The sequence below is a fragment of the Sinohyriopsis cumingii genome, chromosome 1 (assembly GCF_028554795.1).
Source record: "Sinohyriopsis cumingii isolate HCF-2022 chromosome 1, ASM2855479v2, whole genome shotgun sequence".
NCBI classification, from domain to species: Eukaryota; Metazoa; Mollusca; class Bivalvia; order Unionida; family Unionidae; genus Sinohyriopsis; species Sinohyriopsis cumingii.
In genome coordinates this window covers 26,861,974-26,875,501 of record NC_142961.1, presented here as the reverse complement: position 1 = coordinate 26,875,501, position 13,528 = coordinate 26,861,974, and the positions used below count along the sequence as shown (strand labels likewise).

General features: G+C 35.3%; 1 protein-coding gene across 11 annotated transcripts in view; it reads left to right on the top strand.

The window, feature by feature from the left end:
- LOC149806581 (choline transporter-like protein 1) overlaps positions 1-13,528 on the top strand; it is a 209,556-nt gene that overhangs the window by 108,111 nt on the left and 87,917 nt on the right. For all 11 annotated transcript variants that reach the window (XM_089954977.1, XM_089954968.1, XM_089954995.1 and 8 more), the window contains one exon: positions 5,566-5,596. In XM_089954977.1, the coding sequence (XP_089811103.1) occupies positions 5,573-5,596 (24 nt within the window). In that variant the 5' untranslated portion in view covers positions 5,566-5,572. The remainder of the gene's footprint in view (positions 1-5,565; positions 5,597-13,528) is intronic.

Here is a 13,528-nt window from a genome sequence, read left to right as displayed (position 1 = left end):
GTACCAAATGGATGCTTATCAGGGTGGGTATTTCACTAAATGATTTGTAATGATGTCTAATTAATACTATATGAAAATTTTGCCAATCTGACTGAATGTATGCCTACCACAGAAGCCATTTTGAAAATCTTGTTATTGCAACTCTTCCTGAATGGATTGGAAAGGCATATTAGCTTGGGGGTTTTACTAGAAGACTTCATATAGGTGGCTCTCTACAGTTTCATATTCTGCATAGGGTTAGAATTTTAAAGAAAATAAATTTCACCGGCTTTCCTCACTGGTTATACTGGCTATTTAAAAATAACCTTGTATATCTTAGGTATAATTCAAAGAACCTTTAATTCCCTTTATTTTGGTGTATGATTGATGGGTGTAATTTGGGTTATAGAGTATATAGCTTGGCCTTACTTCAGATGTGCACCTTTCAAAAAAGTGGTAGCTCTATTTGGTCATTTTCATTTCCTGAACTTCAGAGAGTAAATTGTATAAAAAAGAGCTGATAACTTTTTTAACATTTTATATATTTGGTAATTCATTCATTGCACTTTTGGAAGCTGGTATTGTCTAGTCTGGCAAAATTCATTTTCCCTATTTTAATATCTGCTATGGATAGTGTACTTTAGACTAATTCAGGCTGATTTTTTAGTACAAGGGAGCAGTCATTTTAGTTAGTGTGCTTAGATCATGTACAATTTCCAAAAGTACAATATCCAAAGAAATATCATCCACATTACATTAATGTAGCATATAGGTATGCCAACATTTTCTCCATTGTGCATGTTTTAAATGCAAACAACTTCACCTTACGTACGTCACTCTCTCAAAAGTATATAATAACTGGTAAGCGCCTACATGATGTCTGCTTAGTCTTTTATTGAAAATTGAACAGATCTGACATGCAATATGGCTGCCACAGTGACCATCTTGAAAACTTTCTTTCACTGCTCCTATTTAAATGAAAAGTCATATCACGAACTCAAGTTTTAAACTTTAGATATTTGATTAGCCAGTGTCATGGTTAAATTTCAGCCAATCAGATCACTAGATTCTATAATTAAGTTTAAGTTCTGTTGGTAAAATCCAAGCTGGATCATTGTATTCTAGACTTAAGTTCAGTTGGCGAAATCCAGGTCTGATTGTGTGTGTATGGAAATGATGTACCTTATTTACAAATGTATATGATGCAAACTCAGCATGAGAACAGGATAAACCTAGATCTATCATTGTGTAATGTGCTGGTCTGTACTGCTCATTCTACTTAGGATTGCAAGCAGGTATCATGTTGACTCTCATATGGGCATCATGCAACAGTAGATCAGATCCGTCATCATACAGTGCACTGGTTGATCAGTCTGGACTGTTCACTCTGTGTGGGGGCATCATGCAACAGTAGATAGATCTGTCATCAAATAATGCACTGGTAGATCAGTCTGTATTGTTCACTCTATGTGGGGACATCATGCAACAGTAGATTAGATCTGTCATCAAATAATGTGCTTGTAGATTGTCTGTACTGTTCACTCTATATGGGACATCATGCAACAGTAGATTAGATCTGTCATCAAATAATGCGCTGGTAGATCAGCCTGGACTGTTCATTCTATTTGTGGCCATTATGTGATAGTAGATTAGATCTGTCATCATATAATGTGCTGGTAGATCAGTCTGTATTATTCATTCTATGTATGGCCATTATTCAATAGTAGATTAGATCTGTCATCAAATAATGTGTTGGTAGATCAGTCTGTATTGTCTATTGATTTGTGGCCATTATGTAACAGTAGATTAGATCTGTCATCGTATAATGTGCTGGTAGATCAGTCTGGACTGTTCATTCTATGTGTGGCCATCATGCAACAGTAGATTAGATCTGTCATCATATAATGTGTGGTAGATCAGTCTGTACTGATCATTCTTTGTGTTGCCATTATGCGACAGTAGATTAGATCTGTCATATAATGCACTGGTAAATCAGTCTGTACTGTTCATTCTGTGTGTGGCCATCATGCAACAGTAGATTAGAACTGTCATCATATAAGATTGGTCAGTTGATCAAATGAGCTTTTTTAAATAAAGTCATTATTATTATTAGTACAGTTCATTATATGTGGGCATCATGTGACAATAGATCAAATCAGGTGCTGGTAGATCAGTCTGTACGGATCATTCTGTGTGTTGCCATTATGCAACAGTAGTGTTGCCATTATGCAACAATAGATCAGATCTGTCATCATATGATGTACTGGTAGATCAGTCTGTACTGATCATTCTATGTGTGGCCATTATGTGTCAGTCGATTAGATGTGTCATCAAATAATGTACTGGTAGATCAGTCTGTACTGATCATTCTATGTGTGGCCATTATGCGTCAGTAGATTAGATCTGTCATCATATAATGAGCTGGTAGATCAGTCTGTACTGATCATTCTATGTGTGGCCATTATGCGTCAGTAGATTAGATCTGTCAGTAGATTAGATCTGTCATCATATAATGTGCTGGTAGATCAGTCTGTATTATTCATTCTATGTATAGCCATTATGCAGTAGTAGATTAGATCTGTCATATAATGTACTGGTAGATCAGTCTGTACTGATCATTCTATGTGTGGCCATTATGTGTCAGTCGATTAGATGTGTCATCAAATAATGTGCTGGTTGATCAGTCTGTACTGATCATTCTTTGTGTGGCCATTATGCATCAGTAGATTAGATCTGTCATATATGCACTGATTGATCAGTCTCTACATTTCATTCTATATGGGCATCATGTGAAAGTAGATCAGATCTGTTGTGTACAGTTCATTTTACTTATGATCACAGTATTGACTCTGATCCACCTGGGCATCATGTGACAGTTGATCAGATCTATCATAGAATGTGCTTTTAGATCAGTCTGTACAGTTCATTCTACTTATGACTGCAGTATCGATTCTGATCCTCCTGGGCATTATGTGACAGTAGATCAGGGTCTTTGATATATATATTTGGGTGTGGGTTATTTATAAGCAGATAAGTGTATGGACCTATTGCCTTCAGGGGGTCTTGAGTGGCCAAGTGGTCTAAAGCATTCACTGTTTTGAATCATTTTCATCTTACCTCTGTCTTTATGGGTTTGCGTCTTGGGTTCTGCGAATGTGGTATGTGAGAAAGCATGCCAGTAGCTTCACGTGGGTTGGTGGTTCTTTCTGGGGTTTTCCCCGGTTCTTCCTACACCATTTATACTGGCCACCATGTATAGCCTATCCTGTGCTGAAAACTGGTGTTAAACCCTACAGCAACAACAAAAACTATTGCCTTCAGTCAGTAGTTGTTGAGTTTGAGAACAAAAGGGGCCTCTGCCCTTAAGATGTGTTGGTTGCTCCAGGATGAGCAGATATTGATTGAATGGTTTAATACCACCTGCCCCTGCTCTCAGAATTGATCAGTGAAGGTGACATCCCCATTGTACTATCAATTAGGAATGATGAGAGAGCAATTAAAAGCAGTAGAGATCATTTGTGGCTAAATGTAATGGGAAAAATAGTATTGTATTTAGCTGTGTTCATCAAGGTTGTGAGGTCTTTATAAGTAGCATACATATATATTATGTACACATGTCAGTGTATATTGCATGCAAAATACAAATTAATTGGTATACATGGGATCCATGACTGCTTTTGTTACACTGATCCTGCGTTACACTGTAGTGTCTTACAGTGAGAAACCACCATATTAAATATTTGCTTTTAACCTGGAGAACCATGCTGACAGTATGACTCCAGAGCATGATAAGGCAGTGCAAGCAACAGTTCTGTCTGTCCATCAGTCAGTCCATGCATGCATCCATACATACATACACATACATACATACAAGTCAGTCAGTCAGTCATACATGCATACATACATACATACATACATACATACATACATACATACATACATACATACATATACACACATACATACACACAGACAGACAGACATACTCTTTATAAATCATCCTACATGTATACTGTGAAGTTAATCATGGAACTTTTAAACATATTCTTCTGATGAAAATATAAGCACAAAAAGCAACACTGGTACATGTATTTACTCTTTAATAAGTATTTTGTATATATAAAGTAAGCATATTAATGTGACACCATTGTCATTGAGTTGCTCCTGTGTTGTGAATACAGTATGAACACTGCAATCTTAGAGCTGTTCTGTTGTTGTTCATTTACATGTAGGTTAAACTCATTCATCTGTGACCTGTTCTCATTTGTGAATGAGCATCATCATCTGATAGACATTCCTCTATTGTTACGAATATGGGATTTTAACCATTATCTGAGAATTTTTCCTCTGTTCTGAATATAGTAATTTTTTTCACTGGATTTTTATATTAACATATATCTCATGAATTATTCACAATTAATTATGTTCTTTTTGTTTGTGCCAGTGGTCTAGTGGTTAGAGCATCTGCCTTGGATGTGGGAGGTCATGGGTTCGATCACTGGCCGAGTCACACTAAAGACTTATAAAAAGGGTACTAACAGCTGTCTCACTTGGCACTCAGCATTAAGAGATTAGTGTTAGGACTGGTCAGCCTGATGTCAGGATAATGTGACTGGGTGGGACATCATACTACATGTCTGCGGCATGATGTCCCAGTACTAGACATCACTATAAACTGCCACACTGCAGACATCATGACGGTATGACTGAAAAATTGTTAAAGCTACATTAGAAATCCAAATCACACACACACACACTTTTTGTTTGTGAAATAATTTATTAACCGCAGACAATTTTTGTGCTTACTGGTCTGTTTATTTGCATGCAAGGGATGATGGCCAGTCTTTTTGTTGTATCATCCAACTCCTTTTGTTGTTGAATCTTACTGGTAATCATTTTTATTATATGTGCTACGTCATATTGAAAGATTTATTAATCTTTATTTCAGGGGAAAATAATTGAATTTCTCCAGATTGATAAATGCTTTTATTGTCAGCTAAAGCTTTAAGATAATAAAACCTGGTACATCATTTAATCCAAATGAACAATTATTCATCACTGAAAATAATAGAGCCTATAATCCCCACCCCGACTAACATAGCTATTTTCTTCAACAGAGTAAGTTTCAGAAATTGTCAAGAGAATTATCCATAATTTTGAAGTACAGGCAAAAATGTAATTTTTCTGTAACAGACATGAAATTGGCACCATATATACTAATGTACAGGTCCAATCTAACTGCATACTGTATAGGCCCAGATCTGCCATCACATAGTGCACCAACAGATCTGGGTCTGTGCCATTTGTTAGTAGTAACCTGTAGAACAAACAACATAGACCCTGACCTTCCAACACATCATGCATTGTTCTGAATATAACATGCTTAAGAATGCCTCAGGCACTCTTTTTTACATAAAGTTCTTCATAAAAAATATTAAAAGTAATTAAAATGGGATTTGTGTACAAGTTTTTCATGAGCTTCCATGAAGTGGAGAATTCCATTCCTGTGACAAAAAAGGACCAGTCTGCATTTATATGTCAGTGCAAAAGTCAATACATGTCATTGGTTCTTTTCTTTCATTTCAGCATCAATATGTGTGGCTGTTGCTGTAGAAAGGTAAGTTAAAATTTTTTATATGCTTTTTTAAAAGAAAATACATGATTTAGAAACATAATAGTGAATTATTTCTCTTTTAAATTCTATGACCATCAACATATTTGGAGGCCATCTTTAATTGAAGAGATTTTGCAGTCTTTACACTTGAATTAGAAAGGTTTTGGTATGAAACCCTCTTTTTTGTCTGCTGTTGCTGCTTCAGTGTGATTTTCATTTCTGAGGTCACAAAAAGGGCTTTACCTTAGGAAAGAGCAAATCAGGAAATAATATAATAAAACTGAGCAAGTCAGGAAGTCGGGCTATACTAAAGGGCAAAACATGTATGGAAATAAAAAGGCTGTACTAAAGGAGTGAGCAAGTCAGGAAGTCAGGCTCTACTAAAAGACAGGATATGTTTGGAAATAAAAAGGCTGTGCTAAAGGACTGAGCAAGTCAGGAAGTCAGGCTCAACTGAAAGACCGGGTATGTTTGGAAATAAAAAGGCTGTGCTAAAGGACTGAGCAAGTCAGGAAGTCAGGCTCTACTAAAAGACAGGGTATGTTTGGAAATGAAAAGGCTGTACTAAAGGACTGAGCAAGTCAGGAAGTCAGACTCTACTAGAAGATGAGGCATATCTGGAAATAAGAAGTCCATACTAAGTATGGAGCAAATAAGGATATGAAAAGGCTTTACTATAGGACTGAGCAAGTTGGAGAAATAACAAGTAACTAAATGATGCTTGTCAATAATAAAAAGTTCAATGCAGTGTGCAAAAATAAATATGTTGAATGGTGAGAAGAAAAAAACCCACCATGTAATTCGTCATTTCCTGTCAGTTCCTCCTCTTTGTTTCAGCAAAGAGTATGAAGCATGTAACCACACCCAATACCTACAGTTTTTAATAATACAGGTTACCCATAATCCTTTACATCATTTCACACAGCTATAGTATTTAGTCCTTATCCATCTGGGGAAATTGTTCAGTTTTAACTGACTTCTTTTGTTTTAGCATGGCAACTCAGTTTTTCTGTGACATGATTTAATTCTTTTTCATAAAACTTAATCAAATACACATCTTAAAAGTTTGTAAAGTCACTATAAGAAAAAAAGTTGTTTGTGCTGTGTAATATTTCTTAGAAGTAGAGACTGAAAACTCAAAGCAGCTTTCTGAAGTCTGTCATTGAGATGTTTTCAACATGGCCTTCATTTGATAATCTTTTTTACTGAAGTTGTAATTCAGCATTATGAAATTTTATAAGCTATTAAGTGAGTTTATTTTTCTGTTCTCTTTTTATTTGTTTTCATTATTGTTTTTTTTTCAGTAATTAGGTACGTGCCTACTTCTACCATTCAGGTGACCTAAAACCTTTTTGTTTCAAATATAGTTATTGGTCTGCCTTATTTTATAGGGTCTTAAAATCTAAATAAAAAAGTTGAACTGTCATAAAATACCATTTATACATGGATTTCAGTTGAATCAAATAACACAGACCCTGTTCTATCCCATAATGTGCTAACAGGGTCTCATAGACAAAGACCTGCCAGCGTATTATGCAGCATTTTGGTCATTAGACATGTTCTCCATCAGTCCATTCTTGTGAAGCCCTCAGGTATGACTTGTTTATCTTATTAAAAAAATAGTAATAACATGAAAAGGATATTGACAGGCAGATGACCTAATGTTATTTTAATGTTATGATTTTAATGTTTCAATAAAAATAATAAAGTATTCAAACTACCTTATAGTAAATAAACCATCAGCTTTATGGTAAATCATAGGCAATTTTTTTTAAAAAACCCACTAATAATGGAGCATGGTCCTTGCAAAAAAGCCTTTCGATAGGACTGACCAAGTCAGAAAATAAGGGCTTACTAGGGGACTGGGCAAGCCAGGAAATAATAAGGCTTGCAAAAAGGCTTTTCTGTGGGACATGATGTTTCAGGAAATAAAAAGGCTTTCTATAGGACTGACCAGGTCAGAAAACAATAAGGCCTTCCTTTAGGACTGATCAGGTCAGGAAATAAATAATCTTAACTATTGAACTGACATTTACTATAGAACTGGGCAAGTCAGGAAATGAAAAGGCTTTGTAATATAGGACTTTGTAACTCTGGAAATTGACTGAGTAATGAGAAGTAAAAATGCTTTAGTATGTGAATGACCTTTTTGTGTATATATATCTACATAAGTGCATAAATACAGATACAGAGATACATATATACTTACACACCTTCAATTTACCTAGTCTCAAAAGCCATTAAAAAGAATTTGGCAGGAATTATACAGATTTTGGAAAACCTTGAGATTTTATACAGATGATGCTGATCTGCCATCAGATATACTTGAAAATAGTAAACAAACATTCAAACAGTTTTTTTCTATAACCAGTCAACAGAATTTAAAGAAATTTGATGAAAAGCACCTACTAATCCTGATATCTTTGCCAACTGCTCTTGAACTTGACTTTTAGGTAGTTGTCAGGCAGGTGAGCCATCACAAAACCCCCATGGCTCACTCATTATTCATCACAAAACCCGCATGGCTGACTCATTACCAGTGTCTATTTGGGTATTGAACATTAATTTAAATGACTTTGTTTTCTAAATTGTGTCTTACCTACAGTTCAAGGCAACAGGATATATCAGAGATTGCAATGGTATCATTGATGTTAAGAAATTTTGTACAGATATTATGTTGATGTTAGTTGGTTAGTTGGGTTTTAATGGCACTTTCAGTACTTCATTTGACTATATCATGTTGAGGAAATATGAGGTATGTGCCTTTTTCAAGGCCACGGTGCAGCACCGTATAGATCTACTGATCATTGGATTAGAAGTCTGATACACTGTCAGCTTTGCTGCCATGGTTCTTTGATATTGAGTGGAAAGTTCTTGAGGCATCATTACACTGTTCATAGGCAATACCTAACATTCTGCAAAATTCTTCTTTCATTTTGATGCCTCTACAAATTGTACCTAGCTGTCTCTGGTAGGAATGACTCTCTGATCCTATTGGACATGAAGCTGACCATTATGCTGTGCCAGAAAGGTTGGATTTCAACAAGATGCAACTTCTCTAAACTGGTCTCTCGAAAAGATGATCTCCTCTGGACAGTGGCTTCATATTTTGGTTCTAATGAAGCCATTTTAATATTAGTGAAACAGCTAAAAAATTTGGTCCTGGCATGTTTCGGTTTAAGGAAGTCTGCTGTACTAAGTTGAAAATGATAAAGCATTGAAACCTATGTGTACATAGCTAAAACAAAGCCAGTGACAGTATCAATGGCATATCAGCTGTATTTCTTGAACTTCTCGGTCTTTCTGGTTTATAATCAGAATCCCAATAATGAAGACTGGCAGATCCTGAGCTAACTGATGTCACACTTCTATTGTACTGATTTCAGAGACGAGAGACATTTGAAGACCGGTGGTGCCATCATGGCCTGTAACTAAGCACTTTATATTCCAGCACAGGTCCTAACTTCATTAGGGGAGAAATGATTTTGGAATAACTGAGTTAAACTAAAGCCAGATTATTTGAGCAGGACATGCTTGGCTTACAAAGTGTGCTTTAATGATGGAAGGAAACTCCTGCTCAGTTGTCACTAATAAAAAGGGTCAGCTAGAGATTAGATTTTAGTTGCAAATCAATGGAGATCTGTAATGTAATTCTGACGTGGCACACTCTGCAATAGTTGATGATTCTTGTGGAGTATCTTGGGGTTTTCCGGAAAGCCATTTTTCCTTAGATCATTATTTCTCAATGCTTGTTCATTTCTCCCAAAGGAAATAAAAGCTTTGCACATTTCTGATTTACTCTTTTTTTCTCACTATAAGGTGAAACATTTTTTAATCAGACATATCTTGAAAAGGAGTTTTGCGTGAAACAGGATGCTTTGCTAAGAAAATGTGGAATTTAAAGCTGCTTTTGCTTACCAAAAAATAGAAATTTGAGATAGGGGCATGACAAGAGTTTGTGTCTTTCCCTGTAAAGAATAATCAGAAATATCTTGAAAAATATTAGCCACAATTAAGAAAATTGCAAAAATATGAGATCCCATATCATTGGGCATATAAGTTAAGGAGTGAATGACTGAGCTAGGGTGACCTTGAATACATTGTTTATCATGCAGGCATATTAAGGGTTTTATCAAGCAGTAAAAGTATTTGTCAGTTGGCATAACACTGCAACATTTACACATGTAAATGGCTTAGTTTAGTTTACTGCCTGTAAACATTTGCAACCAAGAGCATTGAAATACGGAGCATCAAACTTTGGAATCAAAAATGTTAAAACTATAATTTTTAAGAATACAGAATCGATGGTTTATATTTGTTAATATAGGACCATAAACAAGAATTTACACAGATATACAAGAGGAGAAAATATAGAGTGAACACTATTCACGCACAAGGAAAAAAGCGAGAAACATGGCGGAGGCTCACAATGCATTAAGGAAACTAGAACTGTTCTTCAAAACAAGAAGAATTGAGACTGAAGAAGGGTCTTTTATTGAATGCAAATATCAGGAAGGTACTCAGGAATTAGACATGAGACATATACCGAGGGAAAGAGTTCCGAATACATCTACAGTAATAATAGCCCTCAAAATCATGAACCCGGACATTTTAGAAAAAATCTACTCCATCAACAGAAAAGGATACGAGGGATACATAATACGTCCAAGAGGGAAATTACCGGCTTTACAGTTTGGAGAAATAAGTATTTCTTGAGAAACTGTAATAGTTAAAGAACCAGCACCCATTTTAAAAAAGATCAAGAAACAGACAGGAGAACTACATTTATTGGACATCCCTATGGAAATACCCCTGGAAGAAACGGTTGACCGATTCGAGAAAAAATTCAGTATAAGAGTAGAGAAATCAAGGCTAGCGACAGTTCCAGTTTCAATATATACAACGGCACCAGAATATTGGAAGTTGAAAAAACAAAACTAAGAGAGATCAAAAGGGCCTTCTACCTACATGGCTTTCTGACAAAAGCTTGATATATGGGTTGTATATACCATAGAAAGTGCAACAGATGTGGAGAGACAGGACACACTCCACATAGATGCCCCAAAAACCCAGAAAACCTGTTAACAAACACAGAACAAGTCTACACATCTACATTGGAAATTGTCCCAACTATGAGGCAACAAGGAAATAAACAACAACAAGGGAAAACACAACAACAACAACAACAACAATAACGAGGGGATCAGGAACAACAGCATCAAATAGAACAAGAAAAAATAACATCACAATCATGACAACAACAAGAACCAAAACAACAAAAAGGGAAAATACAACAACAACAAAGACAAAAAAATGGACAAAATGGACAAAAAAAACTCCAACAACAGCAACAAAAACAAGAGAAACAACAAACAAATCAGCACGAAAATCAAGAAAATAAGAGCTTAAAACAACAAGAGAAACAACAACACCAATTAGTACAAAAACAAACCCTTTCAACAACAACAGCAAGCACAACAACTAACAGGAAAACCAGTAGAAGTAATCCAAGAAACATCAAAAGAACCCCAACCAACAACATCGCTAGAAGAGGAAATAAACAGTGACAGATGCAGAAGGAGGGCATTGAAGAGACAAAAGAGAGAAGAAGAGGCAAAACTGAATCAAACCTACCTTCTGGAAGATGAATGTATTGAATAGAATATTCACCTTATGTTCAACAAAAAAAATACAAAAAAAATGTATACAAACATATTTGAAAATCATAAAAAGATGGAAAACTATAAATAAAGAAAGAATATAGCACATGCAACCACAAGTAGGGCAGGAGGGCCTCCCTAAATGGTCTGCAAAGATCACCCAGGGAGAGCACCCTCCAAAAAAAAAAAAGTAAACATTTGCAAATGCTTGCCAATATTCCTCTAGTCCCTGGACTAAAACTAACACATTTATCCATGCTGGCAATGTTCATCTTGTCCCTGGATTAAAAATAACAGTTATCCATGTTGGAATTATTCTCTAGTCCCTGGACTAAAACTAACACATTTATCCATGCTGGAAATATTCTTTTAGTCCCTGGATTAAAAATAACAGTTGTCCATGTTGGAATTATTCTCTAGTCCCTGGACTAAAACTAACACATTTATCCATGCTGGCAATATTCTTTTAGTCCCTGGATTAGAAACAACACTTTTATCCATGCAGGCAATATCCTTCTAGTCCATGGATTAAAATTAATAAATGTATCCATGCTGGCAATATCCTTCTTTAGTACAAGTCACATGGGTCATATATGCACATTTACTCATTTTAAGTTAAATATAAATTTTTCTTTTAAAATATAACACTAATTTTCTTTCACCAAAGTCTATTCAATCTTGATTATTAAATACCCTGCACCTTAACCATCACCAAGAGACTTCCAGACGAAAATTATCTATTGATGTACTTTTACAATGGTAGCCATGTACTAAACTTGGGTCAAAATAAGAGCACGTTGAGAGGAATCATCTCAGTCGAGGGTAGTACAAATTTGTTTATCAATATGCATAGCTTTCATTGTGATATCAGTGTGCAACATTCAATCCCAATTGTACTGGATCACACCTTTCAGTTCATTTTGTCAAAAAGATGTATACGTACATTAACTTTGATTTTGCCTTATGCATATCTTGGGGCATCTAAATAATGACCTTCCAAAGAAATATAGATGTATACAAATCCAAATATAGCGAATACTTGCCACTTAAAGGTATGTAGAATCAAATTCTACAAAATTACACCCATTAATGAAATAGTGTTGAATGCCTACAATACCTGTGTGACTTGTACTGAAAACGAACACATTTATCCATGCTGGCATTAATTATTCCTCTAGACACTGGATTAAAAAAAAACAGATTTATCCATGCTGATGTGTGAATATTCAACAGTACATTTTGATGCATTTGACAGACACACATGAATCTGCTCATTGAAGTTATATATTCTTTGAAAAATGTTTTGACCTCACTTTAGGTGTCATCAGATGGTAGCAGCAAACCAAATTTATATCCATATCATATACTAAGGATTTCAGTGCAAAGTTTTTTAAAAGCAAAACATTGACACACTGTAATCCTGTCACCAATCAGTATGATGAATCAACTCACTTAAAGTTATCATTTTGACAAAACATACTGTTTGTATTGTTGATACAGATGACTGTTTTAATTTTTCTTCTAATTTCGGACTTTGGCATCATATCAGTCAGCTTTTTTATTACAACACCAACAAGATTTACTCATAAGTTCGACCAAAGTGTTGACACTTAGATTGCACCACTACATTGTTTGATCAATTTGGGTGCGAAAATCTGTGCTAACATTCCACGCTTGACAGCTGGAAGTACCTGTGAAATTTCTATGGAATGAATCACATTTGGAACAAGTATTGTCAGTAATTCAACTTGTGACATTCTTTTTAATTGTTTTAAACAATGCATTTGAAAATCCCCCCCACATTACTTCATTGTTCTGCCTTGGTTCATTTTCCCCATCAAAATTTATATGGCTAGACCTTGAACTTCAATATCAGTAAGTAACTTATTTTGTAACTTACAAACAGGACAGGAAGCAGGTGCACATTCTAGAACCTTCTAAGGTGCAAAGGCTATGTTGGCATGTTTACATTATCTTAAAGTACAATCTACAGTGAAGGAAAAATACAATCTACAATCATGGACAAAAGTTAAACACATAGTATAGATATACATAACAATTTGTGGCCGATCAAAGGTATTAACTGAAACATTGGAACATACTCTGGACACAGTACACAAGACAAAAGAGTAGTGAAAGCTTATCTCTAGGACTTGTAAATGTATAGTAATTAAATGATTGCCACAGGGTCTGTAATCTTAATCCAAATAATACATTAGTCCCTCATACCACTAGGTTGTGTTGTGGTAGGTCAGCACATGATGATTTTACAACA